Here is a 16,065-nt window from a genome sequence, read left to right on the forward strand (position 1 = left end):
CTGCAAGCAGGCAGAACACTGCTGCGATATCTCAAATCATCTTAAGATGATTCTGAACGTCCAAGCCTGATATCCCCCGATTCATGGGCCTCCGGTGTCGCTTTCGTACGAATCCGAAAGGGTTACGGCAATTCAGGAAATAGCCGTACCATCACAAACCATTCCGACACTCTGCAGAGAGACTCTGATGGGCGCTTCAGCTGAGCAGGTACGAAAGAACGCTGTGGGTCGTATGCAACTCGTCCATACATACGACATTAAACTTCTTATATAAATAAACAGACAATTGAAAAGCAAAAAAAAAAAGCAAAAAAAAAAACAAACTCAAACCGAAGCGAACGTTATCATACTGTTACGAACATGTCTTACATGTTACTGTACGGGTATAAAACGCGAACTCTATATTAAAATATTTACATCGCATTCATTCATGAACAATATTGCATTACATTTATGCATTGACTACATACATACATACACACACACATACATACATTATTACGTATATGCATTACAAACATTCGACACACCATATGCAGAAGAAAAAAAAAGCATTACACGCATATTCATAATGATAATAACATTAATTAATATCACACCGTGTATAAAGATGTAAACATATGTATTTTAGATTACCCTATACTTAAACGCATTATTCTATTGTCTTGAGATGGTATAGATACATGCATACATACATACCTACATATATTCAAGTCTGCAGGGTCTTTCAAAATTATATTATTCATGTGTTCCAAACTGGTTGAGAGCAATCATTCAATTGGACCATGTATTTACTACTTTTCATCTACTCAAGCACAATATTTTCAATTACTGCTGCGATGTAATATGTAGTACCTACAATGTGGTTCAATTCCATTTTATTTACCTTTTATTACAGAATATTTAGATTTCATGTGATTTTGTTTCAAAAGTTTTCTTAAATTCACAGAGCACTACTTGGACCTGCTTTTCACTCAGTTTGGAATTATTTTATTCCTACATTTTCTTTAGTTTTTGTGTTTTTTCTTCCTTCTGTGTTTCTCCTCTGGTTTTTTTTTTTTTTTTTTTTTTTTCAGAGTCAAAGTACAAATCATACAAATTTATGAACTTGGATTTTGATTATTGTTTAATTTTGGTAACCGTTCATTTTTGGAACACCCTGTATGCGCTAGAGGTGGAAAAAACCAGACGATATTTCTAAGTAGAAGCGTACCAACAAGGGCAGATTTTCTCGAAATTCCTTTTTGCTTTCATTACACTTCTCTTTTTTTTTCCCATTTTATTTTTCCGGTTTTATTTTCTTCACATTGTTGAAATATTTTTATTTATTTTTTTTTTTTTTTTCTTCGCGCAAATTTGCAAAACTACTTGCAAAGCATATAAATTGTATAAGAGAAAAGTCATCGTGTGAGCAGATCCATGTTTAGGGGAGCATTTGAGGGTAAATATTGGATAAAGATGTTTAGATAAGTAACATGTTTACCCAAAAATTTGAAAATTTGTAGATAGCATGAGAAAAAAAATATTAATTGTATAAATAAGGGTGGGGCATTAATTCAAGTAAGTGGCGTGCTAACTGTGATATTGCGGCGTTCACAGATTATAATGTGAGAAAAAAACAAATAAAAGTAAAAAAAAATATATATATATATATACAGATAACTGTGATGCCGGATGACGCGTTATGTCAATGCTTGGAACTGATATTTATGGAGCTCCACTAGCCCACTGAACATTGGTTTGCTCAGGGCGTGAGTCTTTTAGCCCTTGGACTTCTCAATGGAAAACTGATTGCAATTTTCTCTATTCTAGTTGATGGAAAGAAAACTATTATAATATCTTTATATATTAAATATTATTTATAATTATATTATACGATATAATCACGCAAATTTCTTATTTACGGTAATGACTACAATGAGCATCTGATTTTAATTTCTTTTCCTTTTATTTTTTTCTTTTTTTTTTTCTTTTTTTTTTCATTTTGTTCGATTTTTAAATTTGTCAGTAAATGTTGATCTATAATTTCGCCATTTCTTTTATTCCATGGTAGTTTGGCAAAATTCTTTTAGTTTAATTGATATTGATTATGTATCTTCTATAAAATCGTATACGTATGTATATAAATATAATATATTTATATACATTTGTGTCCGATTTATCCGAGTCTGAGTTATTAGGTCAAAGATGCAATTCTGGGTTTTGCAAAATTTGGTTCACAGTATAGTTTTTATTCTTTAGGGTGAAATTTTTAAGGGTATCTATAGTATCTGATATTCACACGGTACGATACATTGACTATTTCCAAATCTCATTCACTACATTCAATCCTGTTACAAAAATTGATGAGTCAAAAGCAATCAACCAACTAGCAAATCAAATCAGGCAGGTTAATTTCCAGCAATTTATAATGATTGTAAATTCACTCTTATTCTCACTTTAGTCTCATAAGGCTGAAGCTGGCAACCGGAGTTAGCAGCAAAATTTATTAAACTTTTTGGAAATAGAAAAATGCAGTTCAGTTTTATACTTATAATTCTACAAAAGTATTGGGGATTCGAGATATTTCACAAAATTTTGATTTTTGGACTTCATTACCTTATGCGAATAAATAACAAAACGTTTGGCTGTTAATTCTGGTTGCTAACTTCAGCCTCGTTTTAATCTCAATGAATTATTTGCAGGTCAGTGAATGAAATTATTTGCTTTTTTAGCCTTGAAATGGTACTAATTTTGTCATTTCAATGATTCACGATACCGATGAATTTATAATGAATTGAAGTATTTAATTTCGTGTTATTTATCTTTCTCAGTTGCTGGGAATTTACTTGACATTGTGGAAAAATGACTGTACCAATTATTTTTGAAAAAATGTTGGTACAGTCATTTCTTATCCAATTCTATGAATCACGAAAAGAAAGAATAGCAGCACAAGATTATTTGGCTAATTAAGTAAAGAGACAAATGATTTGTTCTCTGTTTCAAGTCGATCAGAGACTTTAATTCCCCCCACTAGTCGAAAGAAACGAATATTATTGATTTACCATTGTGTAAATAGCGATGCAAACGAATGCGCACGTATGTCAACAATTAACTAAAATAATGTAATCAAAGAGAAGTAATGAAAAGAGACAATTTTTTAAAAATTTCTATTTTCACCGAAGTGATTGCTATGTCAATGAGCGCATCAGGTACACAAAGAAAGTGTTGGTATCAACGATAATTTGGGGTTGAATATTGTTGCTCTATTTCTTCGCTGCAATGGTATTGTTTTGTAAGCTGTTGAATGAACAATGATGCTGTAACTAGTTAGCAAGTGATACCTGACTCAGATTAAAAAATCGCAAAGTTTCATATTTTCGTTTCAAATTATTCCAGTAACAACTCAAAATTGGCAAAATAGAATTAACACATTATTTAGAGAACTTTGTAATTATCTGCCGATTAATTCTTGATATCAGTGGGTCTCACCTTCTGCCTACCATTTGCTAGCTTCAGCATCGTCAATGAACAAGGAGTATTAACTCTTAGACTGCCGTAAAGTCTAAATATAGTCTCTGCCGGCAGTCTAAAGGTTAAAACTGAGCAAAATGATACAAAGGAAACAATTCTCACTAAACTGTATAACGTACTAAAATTTGAACAAACGGTGTTCAATGTGCAGGGACAGATTTTGCCCACTGCATGTGTAATAGAAGTGATTCTCAGGCCCCATTGTTCAATCGTACCCAACACTTGGTCCCCGATATACACTTGGCCAAGGTCTATTGAATCACGATCAAATGAGAAAATTAGCTGTGATGATGACCCTATAGGTACTACTAATTTTTAATTGATAACAGATCGATTTAGTAACAAAAGTAATTAAGTATGTATGTATAATGATAATAATTTTAATATTTGGATATAAGGTGATGATGATGATTTCTGTGCGTGTTCTAATCGCTAAAGGCGCACTACGGAGTGTGCGAATGTTGAAAAGGAGAGTTTAAGCTGTAATAATGAACTAGCGGATAATAATTGGCTGTATTTATGTGAAGGGAAGCTGGCAGACAATTTTTACATCACTGGTAAGCTTTCTTTTTCATAATTACATCCAAATTGCTATAGGTTTATATGCATTGGTAAGCTCTGGGCCATTACACCATACAAGTGCGACTACAATATTGGTTCCAAAAAATAATTACGATGACAACAAGTGTTCATTCTTAATTTGCACATATATATTTATCGAAACTTATGATCGAATCGATATGATTTACAAATTAGTCAAACAGCTATAACTTCAGTAGTCTTGGATTCTCTTATTTACTTATTGGATGGAAATTTTTGATTGAGTCAACATATAAATTATGCTCTTGCGTCATTCTGATGAGGTTCAAAAGTGGATTCTTAACAACATTAAAACTTATTTAAACACTTGATGTAGGATCTGAGAATTGTTGGACATGGATATAATGTGAGAGATTATACACGGACCATGTAAATCACATTGAATGCTGTTGTACTATGTATTATAGCTACGTCTTTCAAACTTTCCTACAATGAATTTAAATTATTAATTCAAGACTATTGGTGTTTTTGTTTGAAATCGAATAATTTTCCGTGAATAATAAAAGAAAAAAGGTAACATGAAATCGTAGGTCTAGCACTGTAACAAACTAAGGTCCAGTTTGCAAAGCCAATATTAATGTGATATTGTGACGTACAAACAATTCATTGCAATGAACTCGAAACTGCAGGAGAATCACAATCAACACGCCGTGAATCTCTTGTTAATTGTCACTAGCCCCTACTTCAAGCTGTAATTTTTAGTATTATTGAGAATGAAACGACGAAAGTGTTAAAATGCATCGAAAGTTTTTTGATCTTTCAAGCATACCAGAACCAATAGTCAGATTCAATATATCTTTGAATTATTGATCACTTTTCAATGGGTACGAATATGTGGTAGAAATTGAATGTAAATTTATGAAGGCCGAAAAACAAATCAAGTACTTTTTCGCTTGCAAAGTTCTGTTTTTAATGACATGATTCGCAGACTTATTTGCCAAATTCAACCATACCAGGTGCTGAGTTACCGTCAAAGTAGCACTGTATTATCAATAGTTTGAGCTAATAACAATCAGTCATCGGCTGTTTGCGATGAGACTGGTGCTATTTTGTCGTTAACTTTGGCATTAGCATTAGCAAGTTAGTCCATGATGTCCAATATTAATTATAATGTTTTAAATGTTTTCCGAAAATATGTCTTGATTATGTTACAGAATCATAGAAATATGGGTAGGTCAAAGCTGTATTTACTTTAAAAACGGTGCGCTCAATGGGGGTTTGTGACGATACTACAATATCATATCATTCTAATCTATAAACGTGTTTTGAGTTTATAGTGGAATGACGAATAAATGATTGTTTTTTTTTTTTTTTTTTCTCCATTTCTCCTTTCTTTCAATACCAACTTTACACATACCTCTTGCAACTCTGTATGTCGACTGTTGTCAACGACAAAATTGCTTTGTTCTTTTTAAATTTGTACCAGGGCTCAGATTTTGAACAGCTTTATTTTAATGTAATGTATCGGAAACTGTGAACTGCGGAAGTAGACGATTTGAGAAAAAAATATGATTAGTTATGGTGTAATGAAAATAGACGTGCTGATTTCAATTCGTGAGACTGGCGCGATGAATAACAAACATTCGATGTATCTTCATAAATTATAAATTTGCATATCTATGCGCAGCGACTATTTGTTCAAGCGACAGTACTGTATTCATCACATTAGGTGGAAAGACAAACCAAAGTCCATGTTCAGTTTTGTACTCATCAGCCGGTTAAACTCAAAACATGTTTTCATATAACCAAAAAATAAAAATAAAATTCAAATATGATACGATCAGGAACGCTGATTTGCAAAACTGAATGTGGGCCAACATTCTCTCACAATACACTGGTTATTATATAAGCATTAAATTTAGGTTAAGTTTGAGGTAAAACTATGGTTTTAGATGCAGAACAACATTTCCAACAAAATGTATTAATATATATGTATATGTATCGAGGGTGTTGAATGTTCCAAAACTGAATTCTGAAAATGACTCGTGTATGCGTAAGAGATTTTATGGGAGGAAAATCTTCGAAACAATTTGGCCATTCTATAGTATATTTATTTTTAACTACGTTTTTTCCTTGAATTAGTAGTATTTTATTCGCTTTTAGATTTTGTGTGCAAATGCATAGTTTAAAACGTTGCTGCGTTAAGGACAAGTCAACCAAAATACCAGTTTTTATTAGGCATTACGTATAAAATAACTAAGTTTATGTAAATGGACATGTCTATGGTTAATTGTAAGATTGAGGAGCTTTAAGTAAAGTGGAACAAGGGTTTCTTGCCTGCTGCGCAATAGGCAATGTACTGATTATTTTAATAATTAAGATTTGATTGTGTAACATATATATATATAATATCTATATATACATTGAAATATATATTATATATATTTACATACATGTTATATCGCGTTCTTGTGTGAAGACGTTATCTTGAAACATTTAGAGAATATATCCAAGAAAATACAGTAAAAATATAGATGAGTCATAGCTTACATTATGAATTTAATATGGTTCATTCTGTGCTATATACATGAGTACATACAACACTTAGCTAAGTTTTTTTAACAGATTATTACACGATTAAACCATTTTTGTTATTATGGTTTTTTCCCCCCTTAAGAAAACGTCATTGTACAGAGCATTGTTTGAGTAAGCGTTGTAAAAAGTGAAATGAATAGGAAAGAAAGAAAGTTCATTTTTCCCATGGGAATAATACAGTCGTAACATATTTTAAGTCAGTTTATATTGCAACCTTTTGTTTTGAACTTATATTTCCTGTGACTGTTTATTTTTAATCACGGTCTTTATGTCGAAGTACTTGGGTATTAAACGAACAAAATTCTGTATGTATTATATATATATATATATATGTATGTATGCGTATACACGTGGATTTGTAAAACCAAATTTGTAAAGCAAGATTATCGAGACAAGAACCTGCAAGGAAGAAAAAAAAAAGTAACGAAGAAAAGCAAAACATGGAATGAGTACACGAGTGATAAAAATGCTCATGGAGAGGTTTGTTATGCGTAAGTATGCGAGCCCCTAGCGCATCGGATTGTTTTGAGAGTAAAACAGTACTTCTGTGTTTGCGCCGCCCATGCTTTACATGGATATTTTAAAGTCTGCGTTTTGAGCATACATTTGATTTGATACACCATTCGTTTAATCAAATCTACATTGGAATACCACAAGCTTTCTAATAAACTGCAATATTGGATGACTTGACTAGGAATATCCAGATTTCGTCAATATGGACTTCAAAACATCAAGAACATTAACGAAAATTCTTATGTTGTACCTTACGTAACAATATTTACATTGAAGAATTGAATTATGCATGAAGATGAATGAAGAATATCCTTTGTACAATTGGAATACCATCTCAAAAATTTGTAAACTTAGCTATTCAAAAGATCATTCACCGAAACTGACCCGTCATGTTTTAGAACAGTTTTATAAAGGTAGGATGTATTTCTACCATTTAGTTGAATTCTGCAACGGTGAATAAATATCAATAAAAGTCATAAGAGAAAGTTGTATCATAGACGTAAGACAATGTTTTGTACAAGACTGCTGAACCAAAAGTATTTTTACCAGAAAAATTGGAAAATAGAACGAATACTCCCTGGAAGTTTAAAGATAGGAAATATTTTATAATATAAATAATACTAAAATCTAAGTATTTCATTGATATGCCACAACGTTCCACACACTGCCATAAAGCAGCAGGCAGGCAAGACAGATCTACAGCACGTTTTAATCAACGCAAAGTGTAACACACAGTGCATTTAAGAAATCATGTACAAAATTATTCATCATTTTCAACGAATCATCTCGAAGAATGAAGTGGATTGGAGAGCAGATAGATTACGAGAGACAATTTCCAGAATTCAGCATTGAACCAAGAAGTGTGATCCAAAAAGCTGTAATTCTAGGATCCATGGGTTACAACGTGAGGCACCTGATGTATTTCTGTAAAATATATGTGAAAAAAAGAGGAAGGAAAGAAGTGAAAAACAAGAGTGTTTAACAAAATCAATATGCGCCTAGATTCGTGGGATTCGCAAACATATATAAAAAAAGCAGTCCCACGTCTAAAAGTGTTAACACTGAACACTTTTCAAAAGGCCACTTACGATGACACTTTCTAAGAAAAATACAGAAAAAATGGCTTTGAAAAGCAACAAAAAAATAAAAATAAAAAAAATTGTAAAATAAGAAATGTGTAATAGGTCAAGTGAACCATCAAAAGCAGCAAGTGTCTTCCATCGACGTGCAATATTAAATCATTATTCCACAAAATTCAAGTTACTGCTCTACAACTTGCTGCTGTCATGTAACTGAAACTATCGTAAATGGAAAACCACTCAAGTTTTGCAGTATACTCAAAAATCGTTGAACATCGCTGATCAAAACATTATACGTACTTGAAATCGCAGTGCGATATGTGATATGTGAATGCTATATGAGCATTGATCTTGAATCAATGGTATTGTAAAAAAAATACAATGATAAAGCAAATTATTCGGAAGACCCAAACTAAAACCTACACAAATCCAAAATAAGCTTTCATTTTAAAACTGCGTTAAATCTCTGAGAGGATGACATTTAAGAAAAAAAATGTTACATCACACATTTTGAAAAAATAAGCATAAGTTTTTACGAATATCTACATGTGAAAATGAAACATCGAACACTCCTCCCTTCACCATTTACGACAAATGTGATGTTGAAGATTGAGCAACTGCATTTTGAAGATTCATTAATTATACATCCCGCCATGAGATACATGATTCATAGATACAAAAACAATCTGATTACCCAAAGACAAATCACATTTTTACAATATCTGCCTAGTACCTATTATCACTTAACCAAATAACTGATAACCACATTGTTCATTACAAGCATCCACTACAAATATTCTAAACCCCCCTCCCCGAAAATTTCCCAAAACTATCGAAAAATTGTAAAACCCATTTAAGTTTGGAACCTTTGTTACTTCACTTATCCCATGAAATCCCTCTGCATCCTATTTCCTTCAGGGCCCTTTTCAGGGCCCGCAAATGATTCTATGCAAAGAACAATCGCAACTATCACGTTGTGTGACCCGCACATAAGTGCAAAATCTGTCCTTTTAAGGACAATTCTACACATCTGTTTGGAATACACAAACGAAATTCATCCAATTTTGGACTTCATGTGAAGGAAGAGAGGCAACGCTGAAGGAAGACTAACCGATGGCCTGGTGTTTTCTTGTCTAACAATAAAAACTTGTCGAACTTGAGACCTGGTCCACAAAACTTTACTTCAACCGAGTGGTAAAGTATAAAATTTTCACCGTGGAATATCAAAGGTAATGTATTTTTTGAAAGCTATGGAGATAAAAATGATAAAATTTTGGACATTTCATGTCGGTTCAGTTAGTACAAGAAAAAGTTTGACATCTTGATCATCATACCTACACTTGTTTAACATTAACAAGGTTTTTAGCTGTTAGTGAAATTTGGAAAACTGGGAATTGTCAGGGAATTTGTACACATCTGTAAAACCGGAAAATTTCGCGGAATTTGGGTATGTGTCCTAGAATTTTTGTATTTTTTCCACGCTAGTGTACAATTCTTTGAAATGTAGAAAATTACTCTCCTTGAGACAAGTGAGATGGTTAGTGTGAAAAGGGTATGATAAAAAATATCGCCTTTGGATTAATTTTAAGCATTGATAAATTGATGCTGAGCACTATGTAAAATTTATGAAAAATATAACCAAGTACTAAAAACAATTATTACCCTCAGATTGGTGTTTCTACCTTCATGTTTCGAAAGAAGGGCGCATCCTAATCTTCCGTTAGTTTCTTAAAATTGGAGTATTTATCGATATAATTGGTAAGTGATTTTAAAAAAAATTTAACTGTAAAAAAATTGGATTATTCAACTTACGACGGAGACATCTGATGTTTAATTTTTAACTAATTTGCCTGAAAAAAGTGAGTTTATTAGAGAAGTTAGGTTGAAATCAGTCCTGGAAAATATCTGTTTTTGTCTGGAAAATTGGGAAATGTCAAGGAATTTGACCTGTCATTGGCACTACATACTGAATATAGTATTTATTTTTTACTTAATTTCACATGTCTACAACGTCAAGAACAATTCTCAGATTTATGTAGTTTTGGTACTTGCTAGATCAATGTATATCCAAAGCGTGTTACAAATAAGGAAACAGACGTTTCCCACCATATCATATCTGAAATTTGAAAATTATGTTACTCAATAATTTGAAATTATATGCATTTAGTATCTGACAAAGATATTTCCTCGAGACATAACTGTACATGCCGGGCTGTGTCCCACTTTGATATTTTATAGCATAGGGAGTTGGAACCTGTTTGAAACTTCCAGTTCCTACTACATACATCGTCAATGGCTACAAGAAGACTCGTATACAGCAGAGAATGTGTGGACTTTGCAAGCAGCTGAGCCATTGCGAAACGACGCAAAACTTGGATCTACGTGTATGCTTTTCGCATATAAAATGGTTGTAAATATATTTGGTCGGAGCAATAAGAGTAAATGTTTTTATAAAAACATTCAGAAACAAAAAATATACGATGGTAATAAATTCACCCAAAACTTGGGTATTCTTGTTTCTCATAGTTGAATATTCCCCTTGTTTTTTTTATACATATTGTGACAACTGATCAAACTCAGTTAGGAATTTAGGTCATAGTTTTGTTTTCCTCCATTTGGGATAAGTGATTAACCGTTTGTAATTACGAGCACAATCAATGTTGGAAAAATATCTATCGGTATACAGAAACGTACTTGTTCCAATACAACACAGCTACATTGATCAAAAACTCGTTTCAAGCCTGAAAAGTGTTTGATCACTTTCACCTTTCACGTATCTGACTAACGCCAACTAACGCTCGTGGTAGAACAGTTGCTTACACAGCATGTAATAAGATATTAAAAAACGTTGCAAGTGGTGCCGTAATTTTTGATTCGTACATTCACGGTTAGTGTGTTTGTTTCACAGTAAATTTTACTGATAATTCAGCTTAGATCAGTCGTATCCACATTTCCGCGATCCTTCTTCTCTTTGTGGCTATGCATCCAGCATGTGGCCACAATTCCGTGGTTTTTATTCGTCATATGGCATTTTTAGTCGTCAGTCTGCGTAATGAATTTATTCCTGGGAATAATCTGCAGGAAACAGCAAATGAGTAAGAGATAGAGACAGAGAGAGAGAGAGAGAGAGAGAGACTGGGTAATGCGTAAGACTGACAATGAGAAGGAAGCAACGATTAGTTCCGGCTAGTGTCGGCTGGAAGGGGAAAAAGTAAGTTGATAGAACTGTGACATGACGTCCCAACGCCGTTCTGCGTAGGTTTCCATGATTCTACTGGAGTCTGAATGGGGAAAACCCGAATGAATGTAGAGCGTACGGCGCATATTGATTGCTCAAACGTATTTAGGGAAAGATAGGAACTCAGTAGATTAATCGGTTTTCAATGTTACTTCAAACTTTATTGGGCCCGATTAATTTCATAGAATAATATTTGGGTACTGAAAAGTGGTAGAAAAAACTGAGTGTAGATCTTAATCGGTTTGAGTAATTTCTTTTAACCTGCAGAAGTGTTTCTTGGTGAGATCTAGATTGTAAATATTGATGGGCTCTATAACAAACTGTTGACTGAATATACTCTTCAGTCAACGAACGAACAATGCTACATATTGCACACAGCATTATCATTCCATTCACTGACGTCATACACGCGGGGACAATTAGTTTAAAAATCAGAATGGTCAGTAGTATGTAAGACCGTGGTAGCAACCTACCACCAGTAACTGTTATAGCGACTGTTGCTTATCATATATTCGGAATACTGATATCTTACTTTTTTTTTTTAATATTCACTGATATCAGAGTGTCAAATAATAATTTCAAACGAACGGCACACGGGAAATGTGGTGAAATGATCTTCGGTAAGAATATTCGACCAATCCCTTCACGGATCCCTTCACAGCTCCATTTTCTCAATAATTCCTACCTCCTAGCCAATAGCCGAAGCCATTTCATCGACGCGCTGAAGCAGTTGTTTCGTAATTGGCTGGTACCAAATTAGAGTGCACGGTGCAGTTTCATTCACGATGGAGAATGATTAGTTGTAAAAGGCACTGGGTTGATATTTAACGAATAAATAATAAAACGTTAGATCAACGATTTAAACTTAAATCATTACAAGTTTATCTGAGAATTTATTTGCTGTTTACGGAACGAAGATTTTAATGCGCACGCGCTCTCTACGGTGAATTCCACCATACACGACCCAAGTCTTCTGGACAACACGTAATTGTAAATTTTTTGTTGGATTCGATTTGTACCAGAGAACAAAATTAATTCGCGTAGTACTAGACGTTTCATGAAAAGACTGAATACTTTATTTGTACATATTAATTTTGCTAACTAAATTTGATCACAGACATTTAATGAAATAACTAACCATAGGTGCTTGACAGATTACCCAAGAAGTAAAAAAAAGCATTTTTACGAACAACAATGGAATGTTATTACATTACATTTCATTTAGATTTGTAACTACGTTTAAGGTTAGCAACATTTCAAACTTTCCAGTGCGTATCTAATCCTATCTACATGTGACTCCATAATGTTGCAAGCTACAGAATGCTTCAAATGAATTTTGATATCTAATGTACTCTTGCAAAGGATAGAATTATATTATTACATTCAACTAAAAACTCCAAACTTCTTTTAGAATATGTATGCTTTATTTTTGCAGAATCCTCACCTCTTCTAGAAAGTAAAGTGTTAGAATGGCTCAAAGATCACCAATTAAGAATTCGCCGAGTACTAAGGCACTGCAATTTCATCAAGTAGAAAAACAGGAAAGCCAGCACTCTGAATCACCGTCACCCAATCAAAGGGTACTCATTTTGTCAACCCCTGTCAAGCTGAAAGATGGTACTGTGAATATGAAGCAACGAACGATACCGCTTAGAGTTGATAACAGTCAGCTTATGATAAAGGCTGGAGAAAACAAAAGCAGAGTTGTTTCATTGAAGCGAAATCACGAAGCAGTGCCGCTGGCTTTGCCAATAAATCAGCTGAACCAAAAAACACCAACTTTTGTAAAGAACGAAGTTGGTCAAGTGATGGGCAAGCTTATTCCGCTTGGAAAATTTTCTAACATTAGTCCAAATACATTGAGTCCTGCCAATCCTACTCCTGCTTCTGCTTCTACTTCACCGATTGTTTCAGATATTGGTGTTAAAAATTTAAGAAATGAAATGTCCAAGCAAAATACGAAGTCAAAGGGGTACAAATTGGTTAAACTAGATGAAAAGGTAATTGGAGCAAACGCTGCTGCAGCTGAGAAATTTGAGGAAATTTTGAAATCAAAACAAAAAACAAATACTAGCTCTACATGTCAGGTGGCTACTAAACATACTGCGACAGCTTCGCCAACGGTAGTTACACGAGTGAAAAATGCTGAAGATCAATTGATAACCATAACAGATGATAAGCCAAAGAAACAAGTCCACTTGGTCCTGAAAGGATATGAAAATATTGCCAGTATTGGTCAAACTGGAACCAATATTAAACTAATTCCATTAGAACAATGGGGAATGGATACAAAGCTGAATTTTTTGAAAACTCAGTCAAGAAGCTCATTTATTTCGCAGCCAAAAATAGTGGATGTGAGAAGTTGTGCTATAGATGAAATAGACGGACTAGGTGACTCACATTTTGATGACAGTAAGTTGAATCATCACTATGACAAAGGGGACTTTGATAGCGATGACGTATTGGAAAAAGATCCGTTGGACATTGAAGGTTTGAGCAAAGAGACCAGTTCATTTCATTATTTGTTAGATAAAAATGCGGAAGAAGATGATAATGACTCGCCGAATGCACTGGAAACGAAAAAACTTAACACAATAGATGTAATTGATTTCGAATGTAACACCTCGGCAATGGGGGGTTTGAGTGATGTCCAAATTGCTACTTTGGTGAAAAATAAAAATACGAGCAGCTTCAAATTAGATAATCCACTAAATCCCGAAAGTAATTATTGTCCAAAGAAAAGCAGTGATCTTTTGGAAGATTCAAACAATTGTTCAGCATCGAGTAAAATAGCTGTGAAGGGCACGAAGGAACATAATCCTGTTATTGATGGTTTGACTGAAAAGAGTAGTAAAGACGACATACGATTTGAACAAAAGTATGCCGATTATGAAAATCTGTGTAAACAATTTCGAATTAATCAACATAACGTTACGTCCAGAGAAACAGAAATGTTGTCCTATATCCACAACCTAAAGAAAAAGCTTTTTCGATTTCAGAAGAATAGATATCAAACATTGGCCGCTATCGAGCAAAGAGAATATCTTGGTATCAGTAATCTATCGACTATTCAAAAGCGATTTATAGAAACACAATTGAGGAATTCTAACAAGACGTCTAAAAAACCAAGGTTTACTAAAACAGATATAGTTATGGCTAGGGATATACTTAAGGCAACTGGTCCGAGGGGTTACAATAATTTGAGAAAACTTTTCTCCCTTCCTGGCATAAGCATTATTGTTAAAGGAATTTCTAAAACTTAAAGACAAGTTAAGTTTGCGAAATTATTTGGGGTACAATGAGAGATAAACCCCAGAAATGTTGGTAAAAAAAGCCTGATTGTAAACAGTAAAAGATTTTATCCAGAGGGATAATCCGAGATCAAGATGTTTTAGAGACTGAATTACCACTGAAGAGTAACTAATGTAATTCTAATTTCAAAATTACACTATATTTTAATTATTTAATTACGTTCTGTGACCTTAAAGTGTTCAAAACTGTGACAGTTATGAAATTACACAGTCTAATTATTCTATAATCACTTGATTTAAAACTGCAACTGCAAAGTCTTTTACGGTTTGAACGTTGGACTTTGTAATATTATCAATTCCATAATTATGGCATTGTACTTTTTAATTTTATTCAACACGTTTGTTAGCTAAATATGAACCAATTAGAAGGCCATGAGTATTTTTTACGTGCAATAATTGACCGTTAAATTAGTTTAGTTGTATGTATATGACATGCATGAAAATTGTATAAATGTAACTATGCAAGGAGTATAATTTGCGTTCAGAGAAATTGTTATGTATACTCATAATAATGAATAAAATCCGTATCATACCGATATTCTCGAGTATCACCTATACATGGGTGTAGTCTTAACTCAGTTGCAATTGAAAAGTTGAAGAGCTCAAATAAATGCACACATTACACTCTGGAATTTTTTCTGAGTGACTGAATATTTTTTCAATCACCATCCTTCATCATGACACTTAATACAGCTGTAAATTGAAACAGACACCTATTTGTAAAAACATTAATCTACAACTTGAAATTAATGTATCCACAAATTTTTAGAATCTCAGCTAATGGTATTGAATTATACAAATAAAAGTTGAAATTTTAATGGTACGTACATACATCTCATTGAATTTACTTGGCATCAACTTATTTTGATACTCAATTGAAAATGAATAAACAATCAATCTTTTAGTGGAATTCAGGAATTTATAATTTCAGAACTGAAAGCTGTCATCATATGCGACGTAATTCAACTGCATGTTGGCGCGAAACTTTACACTTGTTATTTTTGTCCAATTTTCAACACTAGTTAGTTAACGAAGCACTGGTCCACATCACTGGCTAGACTCTACAGAAACTCAGAATCAGAACCACGGACGTGGGAATAGTGAAATGATGTAGTTATTAGCTTGGTTATTCAATGCTAACCTACTGTTCTTGATACCAGTAACTTGTTATTCAATTTTTTTAATCTACGAATTCCCGTTACGGTGGTTCTATTCAGTTTCATACAGTCTGGCCGTAACTTTCGTGATGTAGCACACAACGTAATATGGCCGCTAC

At 33.4% G+C, this 16,065-nt stretch overlaps 1 protein-coding gene and 2 long non-coding RNA genes across 9 annotated transcripts; 2 read left to right on the forward strand and 1 right to left on the reverse strand.

Moving 5' to 3' along the window:
- Positions 1 to 1,959: 1,959 nt before the first annotated feature.
- LOC124306915 (uncharacterized) lies at positions 1,960 to 10,746 on the forward strand. Its single transcript, XR_006908713.1, has 3 exons — positions 1,960 to 9,434; positions 9,909 to 9,998; positions 10,479 to 10,746. It is a non-coding gene; the product is annotated as an uncharacterized LOC124306915 (long non-coding RNA).
- Positions 10,164 to 11,367, reverse strand: LOC124306916 (uncharacterized). Of its 2 annotated transcripts, none has more exons than XR_006908715.1 (2): positions 11,061 to 11,367; positions 10,164 to 10,629 (listed from the first exon to the last, which is right to left on the reverse strand). It is a non-coding gene; the product is annotated as an uncharacterized LOC124306916 (long non-coding RNA). The 2 variants fall into 2 exon arrangements; XR_006908714.1 differs by lacking the exon at positions 11,061 to 11,367 and adding an exon at positions 10,935 to 11,052.
- Positions 11,368 to 11,397: 30 nt separating this feature from the next.
- On the forward strand, positions 11,398 to 15,562 carry LOC124306907 (uncharacterized). 6 transcript variants are annotated; one of them, XM_046768074.1, is made up of 2 exons: positions 11,398 to 11,451; positions 12,914 to 15,562. In XM_046768074.1, the coding sequence occupies exon 2, from the start codon at positions 12,948 to 12,950 to the stop codon at positions 14,739 to 14,741; it is 1,794 nt and encodes a 597-aa protein (XP_046624030.1). In that variant the 5' UTR covers positions 11,398 to 11,451; positions 12,914 to 12,947; the 3' UTR covers positions 14,742 to 15,562. The 6 variants fall into 6 exon arrangements, with proteins under 6 accessions (XP_046624030.1, XP_046624029.1, XP_046624027.1 ...); XM_046768073.1 differs by lacking the exon at positions 11,398 to 11,451 and adding an exon at positions 11,782 to 12,098; XM_046768071.1 differs by lacking the exon at positions 11,398 to 11,451 and adding an exon at positions 12,160 to 12,746.
- The last annotated feature ends 503 nt before the right edge of the window (positions 15,563 to 16,065 follow it).

The sequence above is a fragment of the Neodiprion virginianus genome, chromosome 6 (genome assembly GCF_021901495.1).
Source record: "Neodiprion virginianus isolate iyNeoVirg1 chromosome 6, iyNeoVirg1.1, whole genome shotgun sequence".
NCBI lineage: Eukaryota > Metazoa > Arthropoda > Insecta > Hymenoptera > Diprionidae > Neodiprion > Neodiprion virginianus.